Consider the following 23,908-nt stretch of genomic DNA (forward strand, 5'->3'; position numbering starts at 1 on the left):
GTTTTTAATGAAGATTGCTGATTTTACACATTCATTCAAAAGGCAAACTAGGTACAGTGACTGGGACACTAAAATACAGTTAGCTTTTTGGGCACCTGGGTGGCTCAGCTGGTTAGGCGGCTGCCTTTGGCTCGGGTCATGGTCCCGGGGTCCTGGGATTGAGTCCCGCGTCAGGCTCCCTGCTTGGCGGGGAGCCTGCTTCTCCCTCTCCCTGCCTCTCTGCCTACTTGTTCTCTCTCTCTCTGTGTCAAATAAATAAATAAAATCTTTAAAAAGAAAATCTCATGTCCACCAGTTTACTAAACAATATTATTAAAAAAAATACAGTTAGCTTTTTGCCAACTAACTGGCATTATTCATAAATTTGAGCACTTTTTTAAAAGTAGGATGTACAAGATGAAAACCAGCTTTCAAAATGGCTTCAGTTCTAAAATCATTATATATTACCAAATAAAGTGTAAGGTGTGGTTACTATGTCACTTGCTGAAGCATCACATTTGATTCCTACAACTTACACAGAGGAGGAGGGAGAGGGGGGAGGGGAGGAGGGGGGAGGAGGAGGAAGGGGAGGAGGGGAGGGGGGAGGGAGGGGAGGAGGGGAGGGGGGAGGGGGGGGGAGGGAGGAAGACAGCAGGCAGCCCAAGGGGCTCACTAAGGTTGGGACTTGCTCTCCTGAGTGAGTCTCTCCGTGACGCCGTCTGTCGAAGCTCCACAGAAGCTATCGGTGAACTTGTAAATAATCAGGCACTCTCACTGAGTACCTTCTTCTGTTCTCTGACAACCCCTCCAAGCTCCTCCCACCCATATAACCATATTTTCACATGAAGATTTGAGGGGTTTTCTAATGGCATTAAAAATGTGGTTAATTTCTTACATAATATATAAAGAAAGTGAGGGGGACTGAAGGGAAGGTCTCTGACTTCGGATCTGGTCATACAAAGAGCACAGATCAGCGAGACTTGGTGCAGCTTGACGTTTTCTGAGATTCTAGACTTCCTGTCATGGAATAGTTGTAGAGCTTCCCAGACAATACTCGTTCTAATGTCAGCTGTGCCCTGGGAAGGCATCTGCCTTTGTAGCCTCACTACAGCCCAGAGGTACACCCTCACACAAGAGAAAAAGTGATTTATCACAAATCTTATGCCAAAAAGAAATCCCTGTATCACAAAAGGTTTACAGCCCTACCATCAATTAGATTTATAACTCATTTCTCTATAGTATACTGTAGAGATTATCATTCATGAAACACTCATCTTAATTGAGGTTGGCTAATAGCTTATTTTTGGCTCCAGGAACTCTCATATAAGTACAAACCATTTAAATTTTAAGAAAAAAAGTTCTTTGATGAATATAGTGATGTCTCAAATTGTCTTCCTGAATCACATAACATAGCATCTTTAGACACAAAGCTTAGAAGCCAAACAAGGCAAACCCTTCCCTACATAGAATGAGTGGATTTAGACTGGATAGCATGCTAAAGACAAAAGAGACCCATCTCGGCTCGGAAAAGAGACAATCCAAGAGAATATATGTTCTATACTGATGGGGATATACAAAGGGCAGAACCTAACAATGACAAGTATTGCTGAAGTCTGCATAATGTGCTTCAAGGTTAACTCATTATGGGACCTTCTCATATATGTGTCTCTTAGGGGTGGGGAGGGGGACTGGCAATTTTTTCTTGGTCAAGTTTACCTGGAGATGGGTCTTGGATGTCTACTTAGGTATATTTATCAGGGGGAAATTCTGCCTCCAAGTCTATTCACATAAGTTAAGTATCAGCATAGAGTCCTGTTTTTTGTTTTTTTTTTACCATACTACACACTAAGCATATTTCCTGTTCTTACAAACGAACACCTATACTGCTTGTAGAAAGCTTTTTCACAAGGACATTTTCTTGGTCCTCCAGTTAGCATTATCAATTCAACTCTCTCTCCCCACCATCTTCACCTCTAGCAAAGCAAACTTCCCTCATTAAAAAGAAAAAAAAAAAAAGAGCTAAGTAAGGGGAAAAATTCTACTGACCTTGAATAGTTGCCAGTGTACTGTTGCTCATGAGAGCTGGGCTGAGGGCACCGCCCAGGGTCCCTGGATTGAGACTGAGTAAGGCACCTCTGCAAGTCCAAAAGAGCAGTCACTTTGTTACAATGTAGGCACATCTGTGAGTTTGACAATATACCCACAAAAGGACAAGAGAAAAGAAAATACAGCTGGGGCAGTATAAGGAAATATTTGTTATTCTCCTTATGAGAATAAGGTTTCTTACTGCTTCCTTGTACAAAGCAAAATAAGGGTATGATCCACACAGAACCTAAAACCTGCACAATCATGCTGACTCTTCTTTGAATTACATCATTCTCTTTTTTTCCAAAACAAAAGAATGCCAGCAAAAGGAATGTATTTACAAAGTAATCCTTGTATGTTTGATAATATAAAACTGGGGATCTAACTACTCTATCTCTTGTCTGTGTCTGAGAATTAGAAAGCAGACAGCTGAGAGAGTTTAAATGGAGAATTCTGGGCTTTCTTCCTGGCCCCACAACTCAGGAAGATCAGCTCTGCGTCTTCATCTGGAAATACTAGTAAGAGACTTAAGTCCAGCTATGACCAAGGCCCCGGGGCTACCACAGAGCTCCCTGTGCCAAACGGATGACGGCTTTAAAGAGATTTTTTTTCGGGGGGAGGGGGGCACTTAAGAGGGTGGTCAAGTGTCCCCGACGAGTAGCTCCAGGGAGGGCTCCTAGCTGTTGCTCAGGTGACGAGGGCGAGAGGCTCCTTACCCAGCTGCGAACTGCGAGGGCGCCATCAGGCCCGGGCTCAGTCCCGCGGCGGCGGCCATAGCAGCGAGACCAGCGTTCGCCGGCAGCTGTGCAGCCCCTTGGAGGGCGGCGGCCGCCGCTGTCTGCAAGCCTGACGCTGTCACCATCACCTGGCTGGTCCCAAGAGGAGAGGACAAAGTGGAGGTGGTCTGTGTTGTGCTGGTCTCACTGGCACCAGATGCCTCGGAGGTGGAGGCTGAGGCAGACGGGGAGGGACTCAGCGAGGGGGAGGTGACGGCTGAGGAAGCTGGCGGCGCCGTGGAAATGACCGTGGCAGTGTTGCTGGACGTGCTGTCTGTGGTGCCTGAAGGGAGAACCAGAGGAGAACGTGACCTTTGGGGGTGGTGCAGGGTGGGGGGGTGTCTACCGGAACCGTGGCTTTCTTCAGCCACACTCTAGACTCAATGGTGACGAAGTCATCTACCATCCAATAACCTCTACATGTGTCCTTTTATTAACCTAGTTTAGTGATCCTATGGAAATGAACATTTTAGAACCCAAACCATAAACCCTGCTTTAAGAGGCAAGCGCAATAAAGCAGCCAGGGAAGAAACAGAGAACACAGTTTTCTATTTCCAGTTTCCTACTCAAAAAATAAAAGAATCACAGAAGCTCTAACTATGGAATACAACTGGTCTGGGGAAGAAACATAAAGCAAAACAATCCTTGCTTCTGAAAAGCATTTTCAATCAGAAATTTTAGTAGTCTCTATAGAAAAATCAAAACAAAACAATGAAGGCAAGAAAAACTAAAAGTTAACATATTTTTCTAAAGTTAACATGTCAATAATAGTTGCAGAAATAGTACAAAATAGTACGAAAATAACTATGGGCCTATGTCTAGATGCCTTTGCATTGAAAAATTTAAGTAGCCATTCTGTAATGAAAATCAGCTCTCAAAAAGCCTATTGTAAACATTTTCTTATTCATGGAAACAATAACAGACAAGGATATCATGAAACTCACAAAAGCATGAAAAGAAATGAAGCTCTAGGAAATTGTTATTTCAGAGACCTTAAAAAAAAAAAACACAAGATGCCTAAACTTCTTTTTGTTGTAAGGAGAACAACAAATGTTTGTTTACAAACAACTAATTGACATTATAAATATCACTGCCAAAAACTAAAACACATTCACTGGAATTATTTAATGTTCGAGATCAATGTTGTCCAACAGAAACATAATAAATACGTGATTTAAAATTTTCTAGTGGTCCTACTGAAAATATTAAAAAGAAATAGGTTAAATTATTTCCACAGGATTATCATTTTAACATGCAATCAGTCTCAAAAAAGTATTTTTTTCATACTGAGTCTTTGAAAATGGTGTATAGTTTACACTTAACAGCACATCTCACTTTGTACTGGCCCAGTTGTATGTACTTAAAAAGCACAGGTGGCTACTGCCTGCCACATGGTGCCCAGCACAGGTCTAGAGGTTAGGCCTGTTGAGTCATGAAGGGAAGCGTGACGAAAAGAATGTAGTGTCTTTGCCCAAAGTAGAAACAACTCATAAGGCAGGCAGAGGACAGAGCACCTGCCATAAAGCAGAATTCAGCTGTCCCCGGGAGCCGTAGTTCTGACGTGATTTACAGAAGGCAGTATGGTACCGGCTCTCCAGTCAGTTCTCAGTCAACGCCTGAGAACACAAACGCAGGCTGCCTGCACCAGCTAGAACTTAATTTACTGAAACTCACTACGTTCTAGGGTATCACCAACCATATATACATATAAAGCAGAACCTAAGTGGTATTTTCTAAGGACAGAGAACTCAAAAAGACAAAAAGCATCTATAAATTTTCAGTATAATACTTCTGTGAGGCATAAAAGACTTGGTACATTACAGAAGAACTAGACCAATCAAAATAAACATTTCAAACCCATAAACACATTGGAACAAAGACCTTACGTAAGAGATAACTTTTTTGGTGATAAAATCTATCACTAAGCTGAAGACGACTCTCTCTTAAAAAATTGTTTCATCTTCCTAAAATCTATTTTCGAGCATTTTGGTCTATACTAAGAACATCTAGAATTCAACTCTCTTCTCATTTTCACTCTAAGGAAGTGTTTCTTTCACATCATGGAGCTGGGAGAACATCAGACATCATCTGTTTCAGTACTGACTCCACTCTTCCTGCCCCCATACTGCTGCACAAAGTGAATCCCATAAACATATCTTTCTTACTGCTAATCAAAAAGGGACCACTTACTCCTTTTTCTCCCTTCTCAAAAACAGATAAAATTCCCTCTTGATTGCTGTTGTCCCTAAGTACAACTACACCTGTGTGGGTATCATTAGTCACGGCTGCACTATTCTTTCAGTTCTAAATCTACCGGATCACTCTGTATCTCTGAGCCCCTGATGCTGTGCTGAGTCCTGTGTTGGATAGATTCACTCTTCCACTTTGACACCTGTAAGAACTGTCTCTCGTTCTATCTAGAAAGGCAAACGTCTTTTATTTCTCTTGTATTGCTAAGAAATTTCAATGTACTTTCAATCTTTTCTTGCCTAATTTCTCACCTTATCTACCCTGATTTTATCTATGGGCACTACTTCCCTTTCAAAGTTCTGAAACTGTCCATTTCCATAAGACCCCTTATCTTGAGGTCAAAGACTTATTTAAAATAGGCTTTTTTTCACTCTCCACCGCCACTGCTTTCGGACAGACCATTCAGTGTCACTCTCTTAAAACCCCCTATATATACAAAGAAAGTCCCAGTAATCCTCAGCAGTAAAGTAAACCTGGGTTAGGATATGACTCCAGAAACCACTCCCAGGTGTTTTTTCTGGTTGTCATCCTTCAACCACATTCCAGGTGTTTTTCAATAGACTATGTCATGTGAGCACTAGCAATTTTCAAATAAATTCTCCTAGCTAGTGAATCATATTTTATTTTATTTTTAAAGGTTTTATTTATTGGGGCGCCTGGGTGGCTCAGTCGTTAAGTGTCTGCCTTCGGCTCAGGTCATGATCCCAGGGTCCTGGGATCGAGCCCCACGTTGGGCTCCCTGCTCAGCAGGAAGCCTGCTTCTCCCTCTCCCACTCCCCCTGCTTGTGTTCCCTCTCTCACTGTCTCTCTGTCAAATAAATAAATACAATCTTTAAAAAAAATAAAATAAAGTAAGGTTTTATTTATTTGAGAGAGAGTGCGAGCAAGCGCACAAGCAGGAGGAGTAGCAGGCAGAGGGAGAGAGAGAAGACGACTCCCTGCTGAGCAGGGAGCCTGACGTGGGCCTGGATCCCAGGACGCTGGGATCATGACCTGAGCTGAAGGCAGAAAAGACGCCTAACTGACTGAGCTACCCAGGGACCCTAGTGAATCACATTTTTTTTTTTTAAGATTTTTTATTTATTTGACAGAGAGAGAGACACAGCGAGAGAGGAAACACAAGCAGGGGGAGCAGGAGAGGGAGAAGCAGGCTCTCCGCCGAGCAGGGAGCTCGATGTGGGGCTCGATCCCAGGACCCTGGGATCATGACCTGAGCCGAAGGCAGACGCTTAACGACTGAGCCACCCAGGCGCCCCTATTTTTACTATTTAATTGTAAGAGTTATTTATATGCTCTAGACACAGTTCCTTTATCAGATATATGATTTACAATGTTTTCTCCAAGTCTGTGGGTGTCTTTTCATTTTCTTGTCTCCCAAAGTACAAAAGATTCTGCTTTTGATAAATTCCAATTTATCATTTTTTTTCTTCTATAGATTGTGTTTGGTGTTGTATCTACAAACTCTTGGCCTAACCCGAGATCATAAAGATTTTCTATGTTTTCTAAACATTTTATTTCTTACATTTAGGCCCTTGATCCCATCCTAGGTTTTGTGCATGGTATCAGGAAAGGCTCTAAATTCATCTTCATGAATATGAACATCCAATTGTCTCAGAACCATTTGGTGAAGAGTATCTTTTTGCTACTGAATTGCTTTGGTACCTCTGTCAAAAGTCAACAGAGTGTAAGTTTAAAGGTGTGTTTCTGGACTCTTGACTCTGTTCCATTAACTACTGTCTGTCCTCATGCTGGCAGCACACTTTTTACCACCTAGCTTTACACCATGCTCTGAAATCAGGGTATCTAAGCCCTCCACCTTCATTCTTTTTCAAAACTGTTTTGGCTATTCTGGGTCCCTTCCATATATATTTTAGAATGAGTTTATCATGATAATTACTGCAAAAAATTTGGTAGAATTTTTACTATAATTGTACTGAATCTATAGATCAATTCAGAGAATACTGTCATCTTAAAAATACGGAGTCTTCTAAACCATGAACATGGACTATCTCCATTTATTCAGACTTTCTTTAATTTCTCTCAGCAAACTGCAGTTTTCACTGTTTAAGTCTTGCACTTCTTTTCTTTGATTTATTTCCGAGTACTTTATTCTTTTTGAAGCTATTGTGAATAAAATTATTTTTGTAATTTCATTTTTGGACTGCTCACTAATAGTATATACGCAATTGATTTTATATGTTGACCTTGTATCCTGCAACAACACTAAATTCATTTATTAGTCCTAGTAGTTTTGTTGCTATGCAGATTCCTTGGGATTTTTATATATACAGAATAATGCAAATAAGGAGTTTAACTTCTCCCCTTTCAAATTGGATGTTTTTCATTTTTCCCCTTTAACTGGCTATAACCTCTAGTACAATGTTAATTCGTCTACAAGAGCTTGCTTTGTTCCCAATTTTAGGGGGAAAGCATTCAGTCTTTCACCATGAAGTATGCCATTAGCTGTAGGTTTTTAACAGATGCTCTTTATTCTTTATCTGGTGAGGAAGTTCTCTTCTTTTCTAGGTTTTTATTATGAATGGGTGTTGATTTTGTCAAATGCTTTTCCTGTATCTACTGAGATGATCCTGTGGTTCTGGTCCTTTCTTCTATTGCTGTGGTGTATTACATTACCCGATGTTCAGTTATTATTAAACCAACCTTACATTCCTGGGATAAGTCCCCCTTGGTGGTGATGTATAATCTTTTCTGTATGTTACTGGATTTGATTTGCTAAAATTTACTGAGTGTTTTTGTGTGTATCTTCATAAGGGATATGGGCCTATAATTTTTTTTGTATGTGTGTGGTATCTTTGTCTGGCTTTAGTATCAAGGTAATATGGGCTTCATACAACGAGCTGTCCTTTACCTTCTGGAAGAGAGAGCTGAAGATTAACTTTATTTCCTCTTTAAGTATCTGATATAATTCACTGCTAAAGCCATCTGGGCCTAAGCTTTTCTTTTTGGAAAAGCTTTACATTAATGATTCATTTATTTTGCTTGCTTTAAGTCTATTTAAGTTTTCTTTTTTTGAGTGAGTTTGGATAATCTGTGTCTTTCTCAGAATTTATCCATTTCATCTAAATTGCCTTATTTTTTTGGGTATAAAGTTGTTCATAATACTCCAGTATGCCACATAATGCGCCAATTCCATTCTTAAATATATACCCAAAAGAACTGAAAACGTGTCCACATAAAAACCTACACACAAATGCTCACAGCAGTAATATTCAAAACGGCCAAAAACTGAAAGCAACTCAAATGTCCATGATGAACAAAATGTGTTTTAAATATCATACAACCATAAATAAGGAATGAAGTACTGATATATTCTGCAAGATGGATAAACCTTGGGAAATGTTATACTAAATGAAAGAAGCCAGACACAGAAGATCATATAATTTATTATTCTATCTGTATGAAATGTCCAAAACAAGCATATCCATAGAGACAGAGTAGACCAGCCAGGAGTAGGGTGAGGAATCAATGGGGAGGGATTGCTAATGGGTATGGGGTTGCATATGGTTCATTATGAAACAATGTTTTGGGGAAAAAGATTGGGGCAGAGCATGTTTAGTTGAGATTATTAAAGGCTGTTGAATTTTTGTCTTTGAGACACATCAGAACACATATCTTTCTGGAGTAGTATAGTCATGATCATTCTTATATCTATTCTGGGAAAGCTTACCAGGGAGCTATAATGTGCCAAGCACTGTGCTAAATACTGGAAAATAAAAGCAACTGTGTCAATAAGACAAGATTTCTCTTAGAAGATGGTAAACTGAGGATATGGTTTTTTCCTCTTCATTTCTAAAATCCTATTCCAAATGATGGTAAAGAAAAAAGGAAGTAAGAGCTCTGGGGACAGATACCAGAGGACTTGAGATTTTGACAGACTTGCAGAAATGAGAAACAGGCTGAAATTTGGTGGTAGGGAAACCAACTTGAGTCCAGAAGGGCACAGTAGACAACTATGACAGAAGTGAGAATTACTCACCTCAACAGAGCCCTGAGGAGATTCCAAGCTTAGAGTTGTCATTGAAAGAGAATTACAACAGAAGGGAATGACATTATTCTGAAGAGAACTTTCTGTACAGTTCTGACTTTTGAAACCAATGTTTGATGATACGCTATTATCTCATATATTTAAAAAAAAAATCACAAGGATGAGAGGAAGAACACTAATACTGAATACAAGTAAAACAAACTGAATTTCAAATGAATAATGTAACTACACTGAAGAGGATAGAGAAATAACTAATCCAAACAACTTCTGAACACAGAATTTGGACTTTATGCCTTCAGGTTAAAGACAAGAACTCTAAACATATATGGAACTCAAATAGGTAGACCTTTTCTGTTTAGAGGCATGGGTTAGCAATTTTGAAACCACTTTGTTTTTACTATAGGATTGAGCAATTAAGTAATGATATTGTTGATAATAGGAGCCAGGTTGCTCACTGTCACTGTGAAGGGAGTTAACATATGGAAAAAGGTATGGGTAGAAAAGAATAAACTATAGGGTGCTGGGCTGGAATTGGAGATATCAGTATGAACTCACTGATATTAAATAAAAGAAGATAAAGAAAAATGCATATAGATATGCAATAACAATAAATTTACATGTGTCTATCCAAACACACATACTAATGTATTATGTATATTTCTATCGAGATGTTCTAGCATCAGTGACAACAGTATCAATAAATGCATCTAGATCTTGGTGTCTACATACCTTTCCTCACTAAAAAGAACTAGGGATCCTTGAAGAAATGGCTGATTCCAGGCCTGGAGCAGAGAAAATTTAAGATGAGGTTGAACATCTTGTGCCAAAAAATAAGGAAGCACTCAAAGAATGTTAGGGACATGTCGAAAAAGCACAGGAGCCACCACCAAGGGGCTCCCACTGGCAAAATGAAGAACAATTTGAACATTAAAATAAAAAGTAATAGTAGGATTCTAACTTACTAAATATAGAAAGAATGTCTGAGTCCATACTAATATAGACAGATAAACAGGGGAAAAGGAAAAGTGCATCCTTACAGTTGAAAGGCAACTAATAAAAGTAGAAGAAATGAAAGAATTATTTGAGAATCATAGTAATAGATCCATACAAAAATCATCAATGGACACTAGTGGGCAAAGGTTTGGAAAAAAAAAAAAACGACCCAGGATATCTGTATAGTCTCAAATTCCCCATTTACTGAAGAGTAAAATAATAACTACGCAATGAAAAACCCTGACATATACCACCTTAATAAAATTATCAAAGTTAATTCCACCAGTAGTGGGACTAATCAATAGCATGTGTGTCCATATCATGCACAAAGGAGGACTCAACGCACTTCTGTGGTCTTCTTGCCCAAAGTGCATAATCCGAATCTAATCATGAGTAAACATCAGACAACACATCTACAAAATAAATAGCTATATTCCTCAGAAAATCAATGTCCTAAAATACAAAGCAAGACTCATATTGTCCCCAATTTAAGAAGACTAAAGAGACACAGTAACTGAATGCAATGCATGATTTAAGATTTTCTTTTGCTATAAGAGACATTATTGGCACATCTGGGAAAATATGAATGTGAATTTTTACTAGATATTAGGACTGAGTCAATGTTAATTTCCTGATTTTCGATAACTGTATTCTGGCTATATGTGGTAATTTCTTGTTCTTTAGAAAATACACAATGATGTAGGGATAAAGTAGCATGTCCACAACTTGCTCTTAAAACTGTTCAGAAAAACATCACATATACAGAAAGGGAAACAGAAAGAGAAAAAGGAGAGAAAAAGCAAATACATAAGATTTTCTCATTTGGAGAATCTAAGGGAAGAGATGTGGGATTTCTCTGAACTATTCTTATAAATTTTCTGTAAATCTGAAATTACATAAAAATAAAGAATTAAAAAAATAAGTATGTACAAAGGTCCTCATTACAGTATTATTTATAATAGTGAAAACTTCATTCCTTTAATAATTAGTTACTGAGTATCTTACATTCTAGGAGGTGTGCTAGACATGAAAGATACAATATTGAACAAGCAAGACCAGTTATGTGGTTCAGAGACTGAGGGGTTTCTTGGGATGTAAGATTTGCAGGACTCAAACTGAAAAAGCTTGTCATTCTAGGTAAAACTGAGCCATGACGGGCGCCTGGGTGGCTCAGTTGGTTAAGCGACTGCCTTCGGCTCAGGTCATGATCCTGGAGTCCCGGGATCAGGTCCCACATTGGGCTCCCTGCTCAGCAGGGAGTCTGCTTCTCCCTCTGACTCTCCTCCCTCTCATGCTGTCTCTCATTCTCTCTCAAATAAATAAATAAAATCTTTAAAAAAAAAAAAAAAACTGAGCCATGATGGCACTATATGGAAATGTTTACAAAATTCTGATACAACCATTCAATACAATAAGGGCAAATCAAAAGTAGAAATGTGAAAACTATAACACGGGATGACACTTATAAAATAAGAAGTAAAAAAAAAAGTGGGACACACTAAACACTATTAGAATTGTACTATATATAAAAGATCTAAAGGCAAAATAAAAATAGCTCATTGTGATTACTTTTCTTATTTGAGTTTCTGATAATGTTCAATTTTTTTAAGAACCGAAGAAAAAATTCATTTCAAAAAAGTTACCAACACTTCAAGTTTTATTTTTTATTTATTGTTTTTAAGTAGGCTCCACAGGAGGCTTGAACTCACAACTCTGAGATCAAGACCTGAGCTGAGGGGCGCCTGGGTGGCTCAGTCATTAAGCGTCTGCCTTCAGCTCAGGTCATGATCCCAGGGTCCTGGGATCGAGCCCTGCGTCGGGCTCCCTGCTTGGTGGGAAGCCTGCTTCTCCCTCTCCCACTCCCCCTGCTTGTGTTCTTGCTCTTGCTATCTCTCTGTCAAATAAATAAAATCTTTAAAACAAACAAACAAAAAAACCCCCTGAGCTGAGATTAAGAGTCAATTGCTTAACCGTCTGACCCACCAAAGCACCCCGGTTACCAACATTTTAGAAAACAGTTATAATTAAATGCACATAAATGGGCTGAGCAACTGAGTTCAGGAAAATGTCACTTGTCAATTAGGACCATCAAAAACTGAAAATTTTTAGCTAGTTTTGAGTATGTGTATCTCCTAAAAATTACCTTCTGTTTCAGATTTTTGCCATTTTTAGAAAATCTGCAAAGCTACCCATTCTATTAAGTTCTATTTGAACTATAAGGAATTGTTCTGCAAAAGATGGTTATCTTTAGGCCTAATATAATATGACTTATAATTTGTTGGGAAGGAAAAGTTTAGTTTATAATTTAACAGATGATGGCAGGCAGGGAGGACGGTGAGTTCCTTAAAGGCTGGATTTTCACCTTCTAGTGCCCAAAACAACAGCAACCAATCACCAACAGTTTGCGTACTATGCTGAAGTGCTAAATACTATATACTCTCAAACATGGGGGTTCTTAACTTACGATCTCTATTCCTAAGGCATCCAAAAATGTCCCCAGTGAGGTAGAGACGGATGGGAGTTGTCCTTTATGAACCTCCTTATATTTTACTAAAAACTGTGGGTATGTCTGTTTTGTGAAGGGAAAATTTAAAGCTTTCATCAAATTTTCCAGGAGTTCTAAAACCCAAAAAGGTTGAAAAGCACTATTCTAGGAGTGCCTAGGTGGCTCAGTTGGTTAAGCACCTGACTCTTGATCTCAGCCCAGGTCTTGATCTCAGGGTAGTGAGTTCAAGCCTACACTGGGCTCCACTTTAAGCCAACAAAAAAAAAAAAAAAAAAAAAAAAAAGAGTGCTACTCTAAATAATTCAACAAAATCATGAGATTTCCTAACAACTTAGAAATTTAAGAACTATATAAAGCCATTCAGTTAGATCACAGAATCAAAGAAGTGTTATACAAACTGAAAACATGAGAGGACAATCAAATTCCTCAACTTTAGGTTAAATTCAAGCTTGACTGTGAAATATCATAAATCCATTTGCGGGTTTACTAGCACATAATCAACCTGGTGAATAATTACAGAATGCCTTATTCATCATATATCACTAAAAAGTTTCTGATGACAACACTGAGTTATTTTAAATGTGCTATTGGGAAATGTGCTAGTTTAAAGGAGGCCAAAGGAAAAAAAAATTGTTCATTTTATAGTGAATGTGTCAGGCACCAGACACTAAGATTGCAAAAAGAATATTCAGACCTTTTGAGAAGTGCAAAGTCTACTGGAAAGACAAAAGTATACAAATATAATCGTTTATAATACAGGCAGGTGGAAATGAACAGTATCCTGGGAAAGCTAAAGAGTATTTCTAGAAAGAACTGATGCCTGTGCTGGAGTCGTTTCATTGCTATCGGAAAGAAGTGCAGTGGGGATATTTACAAAGGCATGGATGGACTCTTCCTGTGTGCTGAGGATGGAAGGGAGAAAAGACTAGTGGGAGGTTAGATCCAGATTAATAACCTTCTAGGAACTGATGATGAATCTGGATGCCTTCCTGAATACAAAAAGCTGTAGCCACTGAAGGTTTGGAAGGAGTTACTTGAAAGGTAAGTCTGGGAACAATGCAGAAGGTAAGAGTTAGGTGGGAAAGAACAAAACAGGTAAGAAAACCTTTATGTGAAAGTATTCTTTCTGACCAAGTTAATTATGCCTGTTTTCTGGAGTTCAGGTTTTCATATATGACTTTGCAAGAAAAGCAATACATATTTCTAGTTTAGAGCCTTCGTTTGCAATTTAATTCACAATTCTCAGAGAGACGTGTCATGGGCCTACCATCTGCAGGCCAGCTGCGAGGCCCAGCGGCCGCTTACCCGTAACAGAGAGGTTGGTCACCGCAGCGCTGCTCAGCGGGAGGACCGGACTGACCGTGAGGGTCGTGGCCGCACTGCTCGTCACAAGGCTTGGCGTGGGTGCCACCTAGAGGTCAGAAATGAAAATACGTGAAAGCATTTTTAAAAAAATTCAAATCAATACTGAAGATGTATTTTCCCTATAAAAATTTTTAAATTCCAGATACAACAGAATTAAAGGGGCCTAAGAGGAACTAATTTTATAATCATCTTTTGATCTTGAAATTGAGAAAATAGACATACGTTCAAAGGCTGCTATCAGAAGATGGTTTTTCTCTGATAGGAGAAATGGCTTTGCCCAGGTTTTAAAAAGAAATAATAAAAAACATTCCTAAATTTCAATGCTGTTGAGTAAGATAGACTCCAAGTAAGTAAGGAATATTATACTATTATCAACGTAATCTACACAAGAAAACTATTCAATAGGATCAGAGAATCAGGGATTCTTGGATTGCTTTTATTTTTGGTCATGTGGGGGACATGACTATCTTGTTTTTGTTTTTAATGAATGATATGGAAAGAATGTGAAACAAAATTTTAAAGAGCTGACAGTTTCTTTTTGAAATAACAAAATACTTCTACAGTTTTGTAAGAAATACTTTTTTTCTCCTTTTAGTACAAATAAATCCAAAACACAAAATAGCCACCTACATAAAACAGAACCGGATCTAATGACTGTCTTTTTCATAACTACTATGTCGTGAACTTCAGGATTAAAGCCCAACCATTCAACAACCACAGCCTTCCCTTAACAACCAGTATGTGCTCTTAACGTGATTTTAGTTTAAAAAGCATCCCAGTATAGAATGATATTAAAATACAATAAAAACAAATTAACAAGGAAAGATCAGAAATACAAGCCCAATAATCTCATCACCTGTGGAATCCTGGTTGGAAATAGAGAGTCACATTTGCCATCATCCTTAAGATCAAGGGAGTACATTACCACTGCATGTCCCCTCAGTCTAGAATACTATTCCAAAGCAATGGGTGGAAGTTACTCAATGAGGTTATTAATGAAAGGTCCCACATAATGTTTGCGAGTGAAGATGTGAGATGGCTGAATTCATACAAGTTCAGAGCTAAAGGTTATCTGGGAATTTACTGTCACTTCCTCATGTAAGTTTAATAAACTGGGCTTTAAAGCCCAACATGAACACAGGGACACCTGGGTGGCTTAGCCAGTTAAGCGTCCGACTCTTGATTTCGGCTCAGGTCATGATCTCAGGGTTGTGAGACTGAGCCCTGCATCGGATCCGTGCTGAGTGGGGAGTCTGCTTGAATTCTCTCCCTCTTCCTCAACCCCCCCAAACAAAACAAAACAAACAAAACAACAACAAAAAACCCAAAAACCCAACATGAATAAAAAGCAACTAAGGATTTTTTTTAGGTGACTGGAATCTAGCAAATCTGCTCCCATAGTTACAGAGTAACCTAATAAACTACATCAAAGAAGAGAATAATGGAGCCACCATGAAACAGGAAAGAATTAAAATTGTTCACTTTAAAAAAGAAAGATCAGTAAGTTCTTAATGACATGAGATTACTTTAATAACATTTATTTTTTTTAAACCATCTTTTTTTTTAGTTTTTATTTATTTATTTGTCAGAGAGAGAGAGAGAGAGAGAACACAAGCAGGGGAGAAGCAGGCTCCCTGCTGAGCAGGGGATCTGATGCGGGACTCAATCATGACCTGAGCCGAAGGCAGATGCTTAACCAACTGAGTCACCCAGGCGTCCCACTTCAGTAACATTTAAAATACAAATTTATACATACTTACTCAACATGAATATATATATACAGTAAATTACAATTATGAAATAAGTCTATTTTATAGATCATTTGTAAAATTATAAAAATTAGTCCTTGAGCTTGCATCCTCCACTTTTTATCCTTACCAGCGAGGTTGGACTGGGGAAAATTGCTTTGATAGGTGAACTGCTGGTCCCACCACTGCTTGGTGGGTTGATTCTTTTTTCTTTCTGGCGGCGATTACAAAACCAAACACGAATCACCTCCTTTTCCATACTGAGCTGATCAGCAATCATGGTGATCTCTTCCGAGGTAGGCTTTTGATTCTAAAGGGGGAAAAAAATCATCTTTTGGAATACCTTTTTATTATTTTAATTAAAAAAATTTTTTGGGGGGGTGCTTAACTTTTTAAACTACTGGCATAAATATACAAATGGGGAGGGATAAATCAGAGAACGAAGTTGGGATATATATGACCATATTGGCCCGCTTTTAACAAAGAACTTCTATAGATAATCATTCTAACGAACATATATTTATTAACTTATTCATATTAACTAAGAATAAGTTATTCTTTTTTTTTAAACAATTTTATTTGTCAGAGAGGGAGAGTACAAGCAGGGGGAGCAGCAGAGGAAGAAGCAGGCTCCCCACTAAGCAAGGAGCCTGATGCGGGACTCGATCCCAGGACCCTGGGATCATGACCTGAGCCGAAGGCAGACGCTTAACCGACTGAGCCACCCAGGCGCCCCAAGAATAAGTTATTCTTGAATATTTATTTTTTTCCTTAAGGGCTATTAATCTCAATGTAACTTTATATATTGGTAGGAATGTAAGAGTTTCTCAGTGCTCCATGCACATGCTTTCCCTAGGACAGTGAGGTAGGCAATAAGCCGATGGGGCAGGAATAGCAGGTGAAGGGACTTCAGCATAAGAAATCAAGTAACTTGTCCAATCACACAGTTAATAAAAGTGGTAGAATGGATAAAGATTCCTGATTCCATGTTCTTTCCACTGTGCTCAAGTCTTTTCTAAATTAGAGAAGTCAAAATTTTACTGGAAGCTCTGACTGTGATCTTCCCGGGGCAATAACAAACAAGAGGCCAAATAGCTGTTAGACCTCCAAAGCCTGTAGTGTTCTAGTCGCAAACGACTATTCTAGGCACACAGACACTAGAATTTAGTCAAACCAAACTATTTGTGTGTCGCCGGATCTACCTCCTGGTTTTTCCTCCCTGGATGCCCTTGCTTGTGCATTTCCTCTGCTTCCAGTGTTTTCCTCCCACTTCTCCCGGCCTGTTCCCATGTCCCCCAGGGCAGGTGCTGCTTGTCACACTGGGGCTCACATGGGTGTGAGCGTGGACTCTCCTGAACCCTGCAATACTCTGGGTCTGTTTCTGAGGTTCAGTAACTGGCTTTGTCTACTGTTCTCCACTATGTTATAAGCATCTGTAAGGACTGAGGCTGGCAAGTCCATCTTTTATCACCTACAGCACCTAATATTACACAATCACATGTACATGAAAAATAAAAACTTGACTAACCTCCAAGAAACTCTTCTCTAAGGCCACACGGATGTTGGTCTCTATGCTGGTGCGTTTCTTCCTCCTACGGTTCAAGCCTTCCATTCCCAGCCCTGGAGAATTCAGGGCACTTGGGCTGGAGAGACCTGAATCAGATGAGAGGTTCTCTGTAAGAAAGAAGAAAACACAGAAATCAAGTTAGTGGATCATGATTCATGCATATGATATATATATTAACGACAACAAAACTGACCAAAATATGTTAAGTTAAAAGCAAGCATGGAAGGATTTTCATAACCTACATTAAAACAGCATTTTTTTACACTACCACATATCTTTTTAAATTCTTTAAAGTTTAAACAAGGTTCAGTCATTTAATAGTCTAATGGCCCTGGTCACGTCATAGACATCTCTGCGTTTCTTTGCATTCTATGTAAAATGAGATGTTCTCACCTGTGGAACTCAGTAAGATTACAGATGCTGAGGCCTCATCCAGAGCTATGGAAGCAGACTGTTCAAGGGTGGGTATGAGAGGTTTGTCTTTTCCAAAGACCTGACTTTTGTTCCCATCTACAATGAGAACCACAGTCTAGGAGATCTCTGTGGTTCCTTACAGCTCTCACAGCCTATGATTCTGTGATTCAAAATCCAAATTTTCCAAAAGGATATCTCAGTACAAAAGACCTAAGTTAAAACTAGCAGCTAAACTTTTTATGTATGAAATATGTGGTCATTTTTAATAACAAAAGCAGAAATATGATCAATAATAAGTTTATGATAATTCATCAAGGAAGAACCTATAAATTTGTTTTTTAAGTATATCTAAATACACAGGACTTCTTATTCTCTTCCTTCAACTATCCCTAACCCTGGCTCAAATACAAGAAATATTCCAAGGCTAAAAATTATTGCTCATTGTGTACATTGTCATTACTAGATTTGGGTGAATTACTCTCTAATTTATGGAGTCATAATTTATATTGATCCTCCCAACATTAGTGAGTTTCAATGTTCTGAAGGACCAATAATGCAATAGGAAACAAAACCCCAAGTGTAAACAACGCTCCGGTAAAACTCCACTGGACAGTGAGGAAGTGTCTTACGTATCCACTCACCTGCATCATTTAGCCACTTCTCCAAAAGTGGCTTTAGCTTGCACATGTTCTTAAAGCTGAGGTTCAAGGCTTCAAAGCGAGAGATGGTAGTTTGGCTGAAGTCATTTCCATATAGTTTACCCATAGCGAGCCCAACATCGCCCTGCACAGTAATACAGAGCAGGAGGGGGAGAGGAAGAGAGAAGAGATTTGTCTCACTAATGTCCAAAGTCTTCACTCTAGGGTGCTGCTCCATAACTGTTTTAAAGACTCAACATTCATTCCATTTATTGGGTCCCACAAAACATCCAGCCTTAAGCTGAGCACAGCATTCAGTGAGAACTGTTAGTTAGGCCTTGATTATGACGAAATTCTTAACTCCCATGTTCTCTCCATTTTGAGTCTCTTCTTGCTACCTCATGTAACAATCATCAAATATTTCTAAGTTTCAAAAGATAGTGCTGATATCCCAACAAGCCCCTTAACTGATGCAACCACAATGATTTAAATAATCCTTAAAAGCAGTTACCTGTATCACCTACAGGGTTAATAGATGTTAAATGTTTAGATAACTTCAGGTAGGTATTTCTGAACCAGCCAAACTTCCTATAAATCACTTTAAAATTTAGAAATAATGCCTCACTCTCCCCGCACCCTCCTCCTGCCCCCCATAAAGTATTTCTGGAAGCAGTGAAAAAAATCAATTTCCACCCTTCGTTTGGATTTCAAAGTTGGTTACAAAAACAGGTATCCTAAAAGACTACTTTTGTAACCATTATAGAGATAGAAATTCACAGTAGAGAGGTTTGACCCACTTAGTTAAACCTTCATGGGCACTGGAAACTTGGTAACCCTATAGCAATAGAACAATGATCCCCTGAATATATTACAAAAGATGTCTTTCTTTATAAGCCTACAACCTTTGAAATGTATACAGTGCTTTTCTTCCAGCTGAATCTCTCTTGTTAAAGCTGAAAAAAGCCCCATCTTAATAGTTATTTTATACAGGTAATAGAAACTCATGGAGTTTAAATGATTCATGCTCTCCCTTCAATTAGCTTAGTGGCAGGACAGAAAGGCAACATTTCTAGTCCCAAGAACTACACAGCCAATGCGACTATGCGACAGCCACCTCCAACAAGTGCAGCAACACTCACTTTGAAGTGGGATTACCCCAGTCCTTTGACTCTCTCCGACCCCACACCCATCTTTAGATGGGGACTACATTTATTAGCGCCTGCGTTAGGTGGTAGTTAAGGAAAGGAAAACACTTTTTTTTTTTTAAGACAGAGAGCACAGCAGGCGGGGCGGCAGAGGGAGAGGGAGAGGGAGGCGCAGGTTCCCTGCTGGGCAGAGAGCCTGAAGCAGAGATGAAGATGTGATGCGGGGCTCGATCCCAGGCCCCCGGGATCACGACCTGAGCCCAAGGCAGACGCTTAACCGACTGAGCCACCCGGGCGCCCCAGGAAAAAACATCTTTAAGAAACTTCCATTTTCTTACTGGTGCGCAACTTCTGATAAAAAGTTTAAAGTTTAACAGAGGTATAGGTTTAAATGTTCAAACTATATGATAAAATGAGGTACAGAGAATATCAGAACTTCAATTGATGTGGCTATTTAAACTTAAATTAATTCAAATCAAATAAATTAAAAACTCCGTTCCTTATTAACACCACTAGCCGTCCTTCAAGTGCTCAGGAGCCACACATGGGTAGCGGCCACTGTACTGCACGCACAGATGCAGAACATCCGCACTGTCACAGAAAGTGTCACTGACAGCTTTGAATACACAATCTCTAAGAAGAACAGGAATAGACGGCTTACTGATTTCCCTCCAATTACAGTAAAACTGAAAAAACCAGGATAGTGTGAACGGTGCATAAATACTACACATTATATTTATATACAAATAAATCTGTAGATACAGGTTTATCTATATCGACATCTCTATACATTTATTAAATCTTACTTCATTCAATCAAAAAATATTCACTAAGTGCCTACTATATTTCAGGCACTAAACATGCTTTGTTTGTCACTTATATTCATGTCTTGGCCACTTTGTCTGGATTATAGCTTTAGAAAGCTGGGCCAACTAAACCTTGCAATTCTTTGAGTATAAGACCTGCTGTAATAGATGAAAATAAATGTCTTCTGACATCGTATCTGCATAATTTGCTAAGAATTTCTCAAAAACTTCTGTAATATCTAGGAAAAGTTAACAATATTGGTAAGTACACAAAAATAACACATCAAAAATCACAGCATTATAAAAATAAACAATGCCTTAAATGGTGGCTAGACATAAAGCCATGCCATCAACTCACTACAGCTATGACAGATCCATGTGAGATTTATAATACAATTTTACTTCATATTTAAAAAATTGTTTTTTAAGATTTATTTATTTATTTGAGAGAGAGCAAGTGAGGAGGGGGGAGGGGGAGTGGAGCAGACGGAGAGAGAATCCTAAGCAGACTCCACACTTGAGTGCAGAGCCCGACACAGGGCCTGATCTCATGACCCTGAGATCATGACCTGAGCCAAAACCAAGAGTTGGGCACTTACCCCACTGTGCCACTCAGGCGCCCCTAAATTATTTAAATGAATAAAAAGCAACAGGCCCCTCAGTTAATATACTAATTCTCATTAATTTGATATATGCTCAGTTTAGTGCTCTTGTTACTACCATGTTAGGTTCTTCCTCACGAAAGTAACTGTTTTAAGCAGTGGCCTCATACATTATCTGAACTATATAGAATATTTCTGGTATGTTTTTCTTTGATAAGATTTTATTTACTTATTTGAGAGAGGGAGAGAGAGGGAGAGAGCAGGAGGAAGGGCAGAGGTAGAGACACAAGCAGACTCCCCACCAAGTGGGAAGCCTGACGCAGGGCTCAATCCTGGACCCTGAGACCATGACCTGAGCTGAAATCAGACACTGAACTGACTGAGCCACCCAAGAGCCCCTGATATTTTTTAAAAGAGCAAAAGGAAAAAAGGAACAAAGATTGGAATTAGGAAATAATGAATGTACCACATGTGATAAAAGTGTTATACTATGGTATGCCTCCCAATTATGTAGTGACAATCTGTAGCAATCTTTTAACCAATTAAGTAATCAGGAAATTACAGTTTAGGGGGTTCCTGGGTGGTTCAGTCGTTAAGCGTCTGCCTTCGGCTCAGGTCATGATCCCAGGGTCCTGGAATCGAGCCCCTTGTCAGGCTCCCTGCTCTGAGGGGAGCCTGCTTCTCCTTCTGCCCCTCCCCTCCCTTCATGCTCTCTCTCGCTTTCTCTCTCTCAAATAAATGAAATCTAAAAAAAAAAAAAAAGAGAGAGAGAGAGAGAGAGAGAGAAATACTGTTTAAAACATCTACTAACATGTACATTTACTCAGAGAACAGGGATTTTTGTTTGTTTAAACACTTCAATGTCTATCTTCTCCTGTGTGTGTATATAAATAAACAGGATACAAAGCAACCTTTGGAAAACTACAACAGGGGAAGGTGACTTAAAAACAAAGGTTGATTTTCCCGTCCTCCACCAGTAATATGTGCTTTAATCCACACAGTTAAATTTTGCAAAATGTTGCCACTGGTATGTCAAAGTCATTCTGAAAAATAAGGAAGAGTCATGCCAAATAATAGGGTAAAACCACAAGGCACTAGACCATAAGGAAGCTCCTTTACATAAAAGAGAAAGTGAGAGAAGGAGAAACAACACTAGCAGTATGTTGGGTCAAATGCCACAGAAAGGCTAAACACTATTTGGGTAGAAGTTAAAGATTTTTAAAAGCCTTAATATCCCTGGCATTTCACTGAGGCAACAGTCTCCTAGGGAACCTCAGAGTATGCTGTGCTAATAGCCTGAAAGCCGAAGAGCTGCTTACTAACCAGCCTTACACTTACTCAAGCTTAACTTACCCTATCATTCCAGTTGTAACTTTAGCTTTTTTAAAAACAAGCCAGATCCTTGAGATGTTTCAAAGTACTGAACTCTTTATGAACTGTAATTTGTTTCTTCACAACTGAAACTCCTCATAAAGATAACTGAATTTTCTCTAAAATTTTACCTACTTAAAAAATCACTTCACGTTCCTAATATGTAATTAGTTTCTTTGAGCAAAAATAAGTTACCAGAGAAATATAAGGAATTAAAGTCTGTTCTTAAGAACACAGAGAAAAGAGGGATATCATCCCTGGTTTTTGATCTACCACAGTAGGGCATTACTTTACTTTCAACTGAAAGTAATTTGGATAGTGTTTAAGTAGCGGCTTAATCTTCAAACAGTAATTATATTCTAAGAAAACATCAGGCTTTTCCTGATTCCATAAAAACACCCAATCCAATCTATACTTCCATAACTACTTCTCATCTAATGATCTCATATCATTTTACACAAATGTTACTCAGTTTAATTCTTTTCCTGCTTTAAAAGTATTATTTGTGACAGGTTAATCAAAGAGTTATCAGTGGTAGTGCTTGGAACAAGAATGCTATATACCCAGATGCCTGTTTAAACCATTAAACTTATTCCACATTAAAAGCCCTCTGCTAGGTGACATTAAAAAAATTAATTTGAATTTTGATTAATTTGGGCTTTTCAGCCTATTTGTTTAATTACTTTCAGTTTGGGCTTATTTTGTGTGTGTGTGTGTCCACTGGCCCCCATCTCTCTCCCAAAAATCTGTTTTTAAACAAGTCTTTCAAACTTTTCCCCCTGCAATCTTTAACTCTTTGAATCTTACAGACAGAGCACTAAGGCCTAGAACCAGATGTTCTACAAATAAAACCCTCACTATAGTTACAGTATCCCCAAAGATAATCTTTTAAACTCTCACTTTTCTTGGTCTAATTATGATTTCAAAGGCCCGTGTTCTGAGAGAAATCTTAAAGATTTTAACCTAACATTAAATCATAAACTTATAATTGAATATATGATTAACAGTCTAAATTTATAAATGCAGAAAATGGCTAAGAACAAGTTGCAGTCTAAAACTAAGTGACAACAAGGCCAAGGAGCCTTCTGCACCTCAGAAGCTTCTCTGGACACGTAAAGCACAGATCTGGACCCAGTCAAGGAGATACATCTAAGTTAAGATACATCTAAGTTCATCCTACCTGAGTGAATCCAAGTTTGATTCGTCTTTGTTTGAAGGTCTTGGCAAACTGCTCAAGCTCCTCAAGGTCACTGGGCTCCTCCAAGCTGGGAGTGTCAATTCGCTTTGGTGTTGACTGGCTCTGTGGAAGTGTCTGAATTGGGGTTGCTGCTATTGTGCGTGTTGGGGTTGCTGGCTGTTACGAGGAACAGAAGGAGAAGAGAACAAGCATGCAAAATGATACATTGGGACCGTGAGCAACTTAAAGAAGTGGCTATATTCATCAAGAATTATGAAGACCATGTAACATTGTGGAAGGTACAACATGATGCTCAGTGAGAAAAGCAGAGTGTGAAATTGTGTGGACTATAATTACGGTTAAGGTTAAAAACATGTAAGTCCATGAAAAAACTTAAATACTCAAAAATGAAACCATTATATCTGGGTTTTCAAATATATATATGCATAAGATACATTTGTTCAGAGCATACATAATGAA

The 23,908-nt window shown here is 38.8% G+C and overlaps 1 protein-coding gene across 10 annotated transcripts in view; it reads right to left on the reverse strand.

The window, feature by feature from the left end:
* Positions 1–23,908, reverse strand: part of POU2F1 (POU class 2 homeobox 1) — a 162,510-nt gene that overhangs the window by 902 nt on the left and 137,700 nt on the right. For all 10 annotated transcript variants that reach the window (XM_027610566.2, XM_027610567.2, XM_027610570.2 and 7 more), the window contains 7 exons: positions 23,432–23,605; positions 18,331–18,472; positions 17,237–17,382; positions 15,839–16,018; positions 13,901–14,006; positions 2,781–3,123; positions 2,026–2,114 (listed from right to left, as the gene is read on the reverse strand). In XM_027610566.2, the coding sequence (XP_027466367.1) occupies positions 2,026–2,114; positions 2,781–3,123; positions 13,901–14,006; positions 15,839–16,018; positions 17,237–17,382; positions 18,331–18,472; positions 23,432–23,605 (1,180 nt within the window). The remainder of the gene's footprint in view (positions 1–2,025; positions 2,115–2,780; positions 3,124–13,900; positions 14,007–15,838; positions 16,019–17,236; positions 17,383–18,330; positions 18,473–23,431; positions 23,606–23,908) is intronic.

Source organism: Zalophus californianus, chromosome 10, assembly GCF_009762305.2.
Source record: "Zalophus californianus isolate mZalCal1 chromosome 10, mZalCal1.pri.v2, whole genome shotgun sequence".
In the NCBI taxonomy this organism is placed as follows: Eukaryota; Metazoa; Chordata; class Mammalia; order Carnivora; family Otariidae; genus Zalophus; species Zalophus californianus.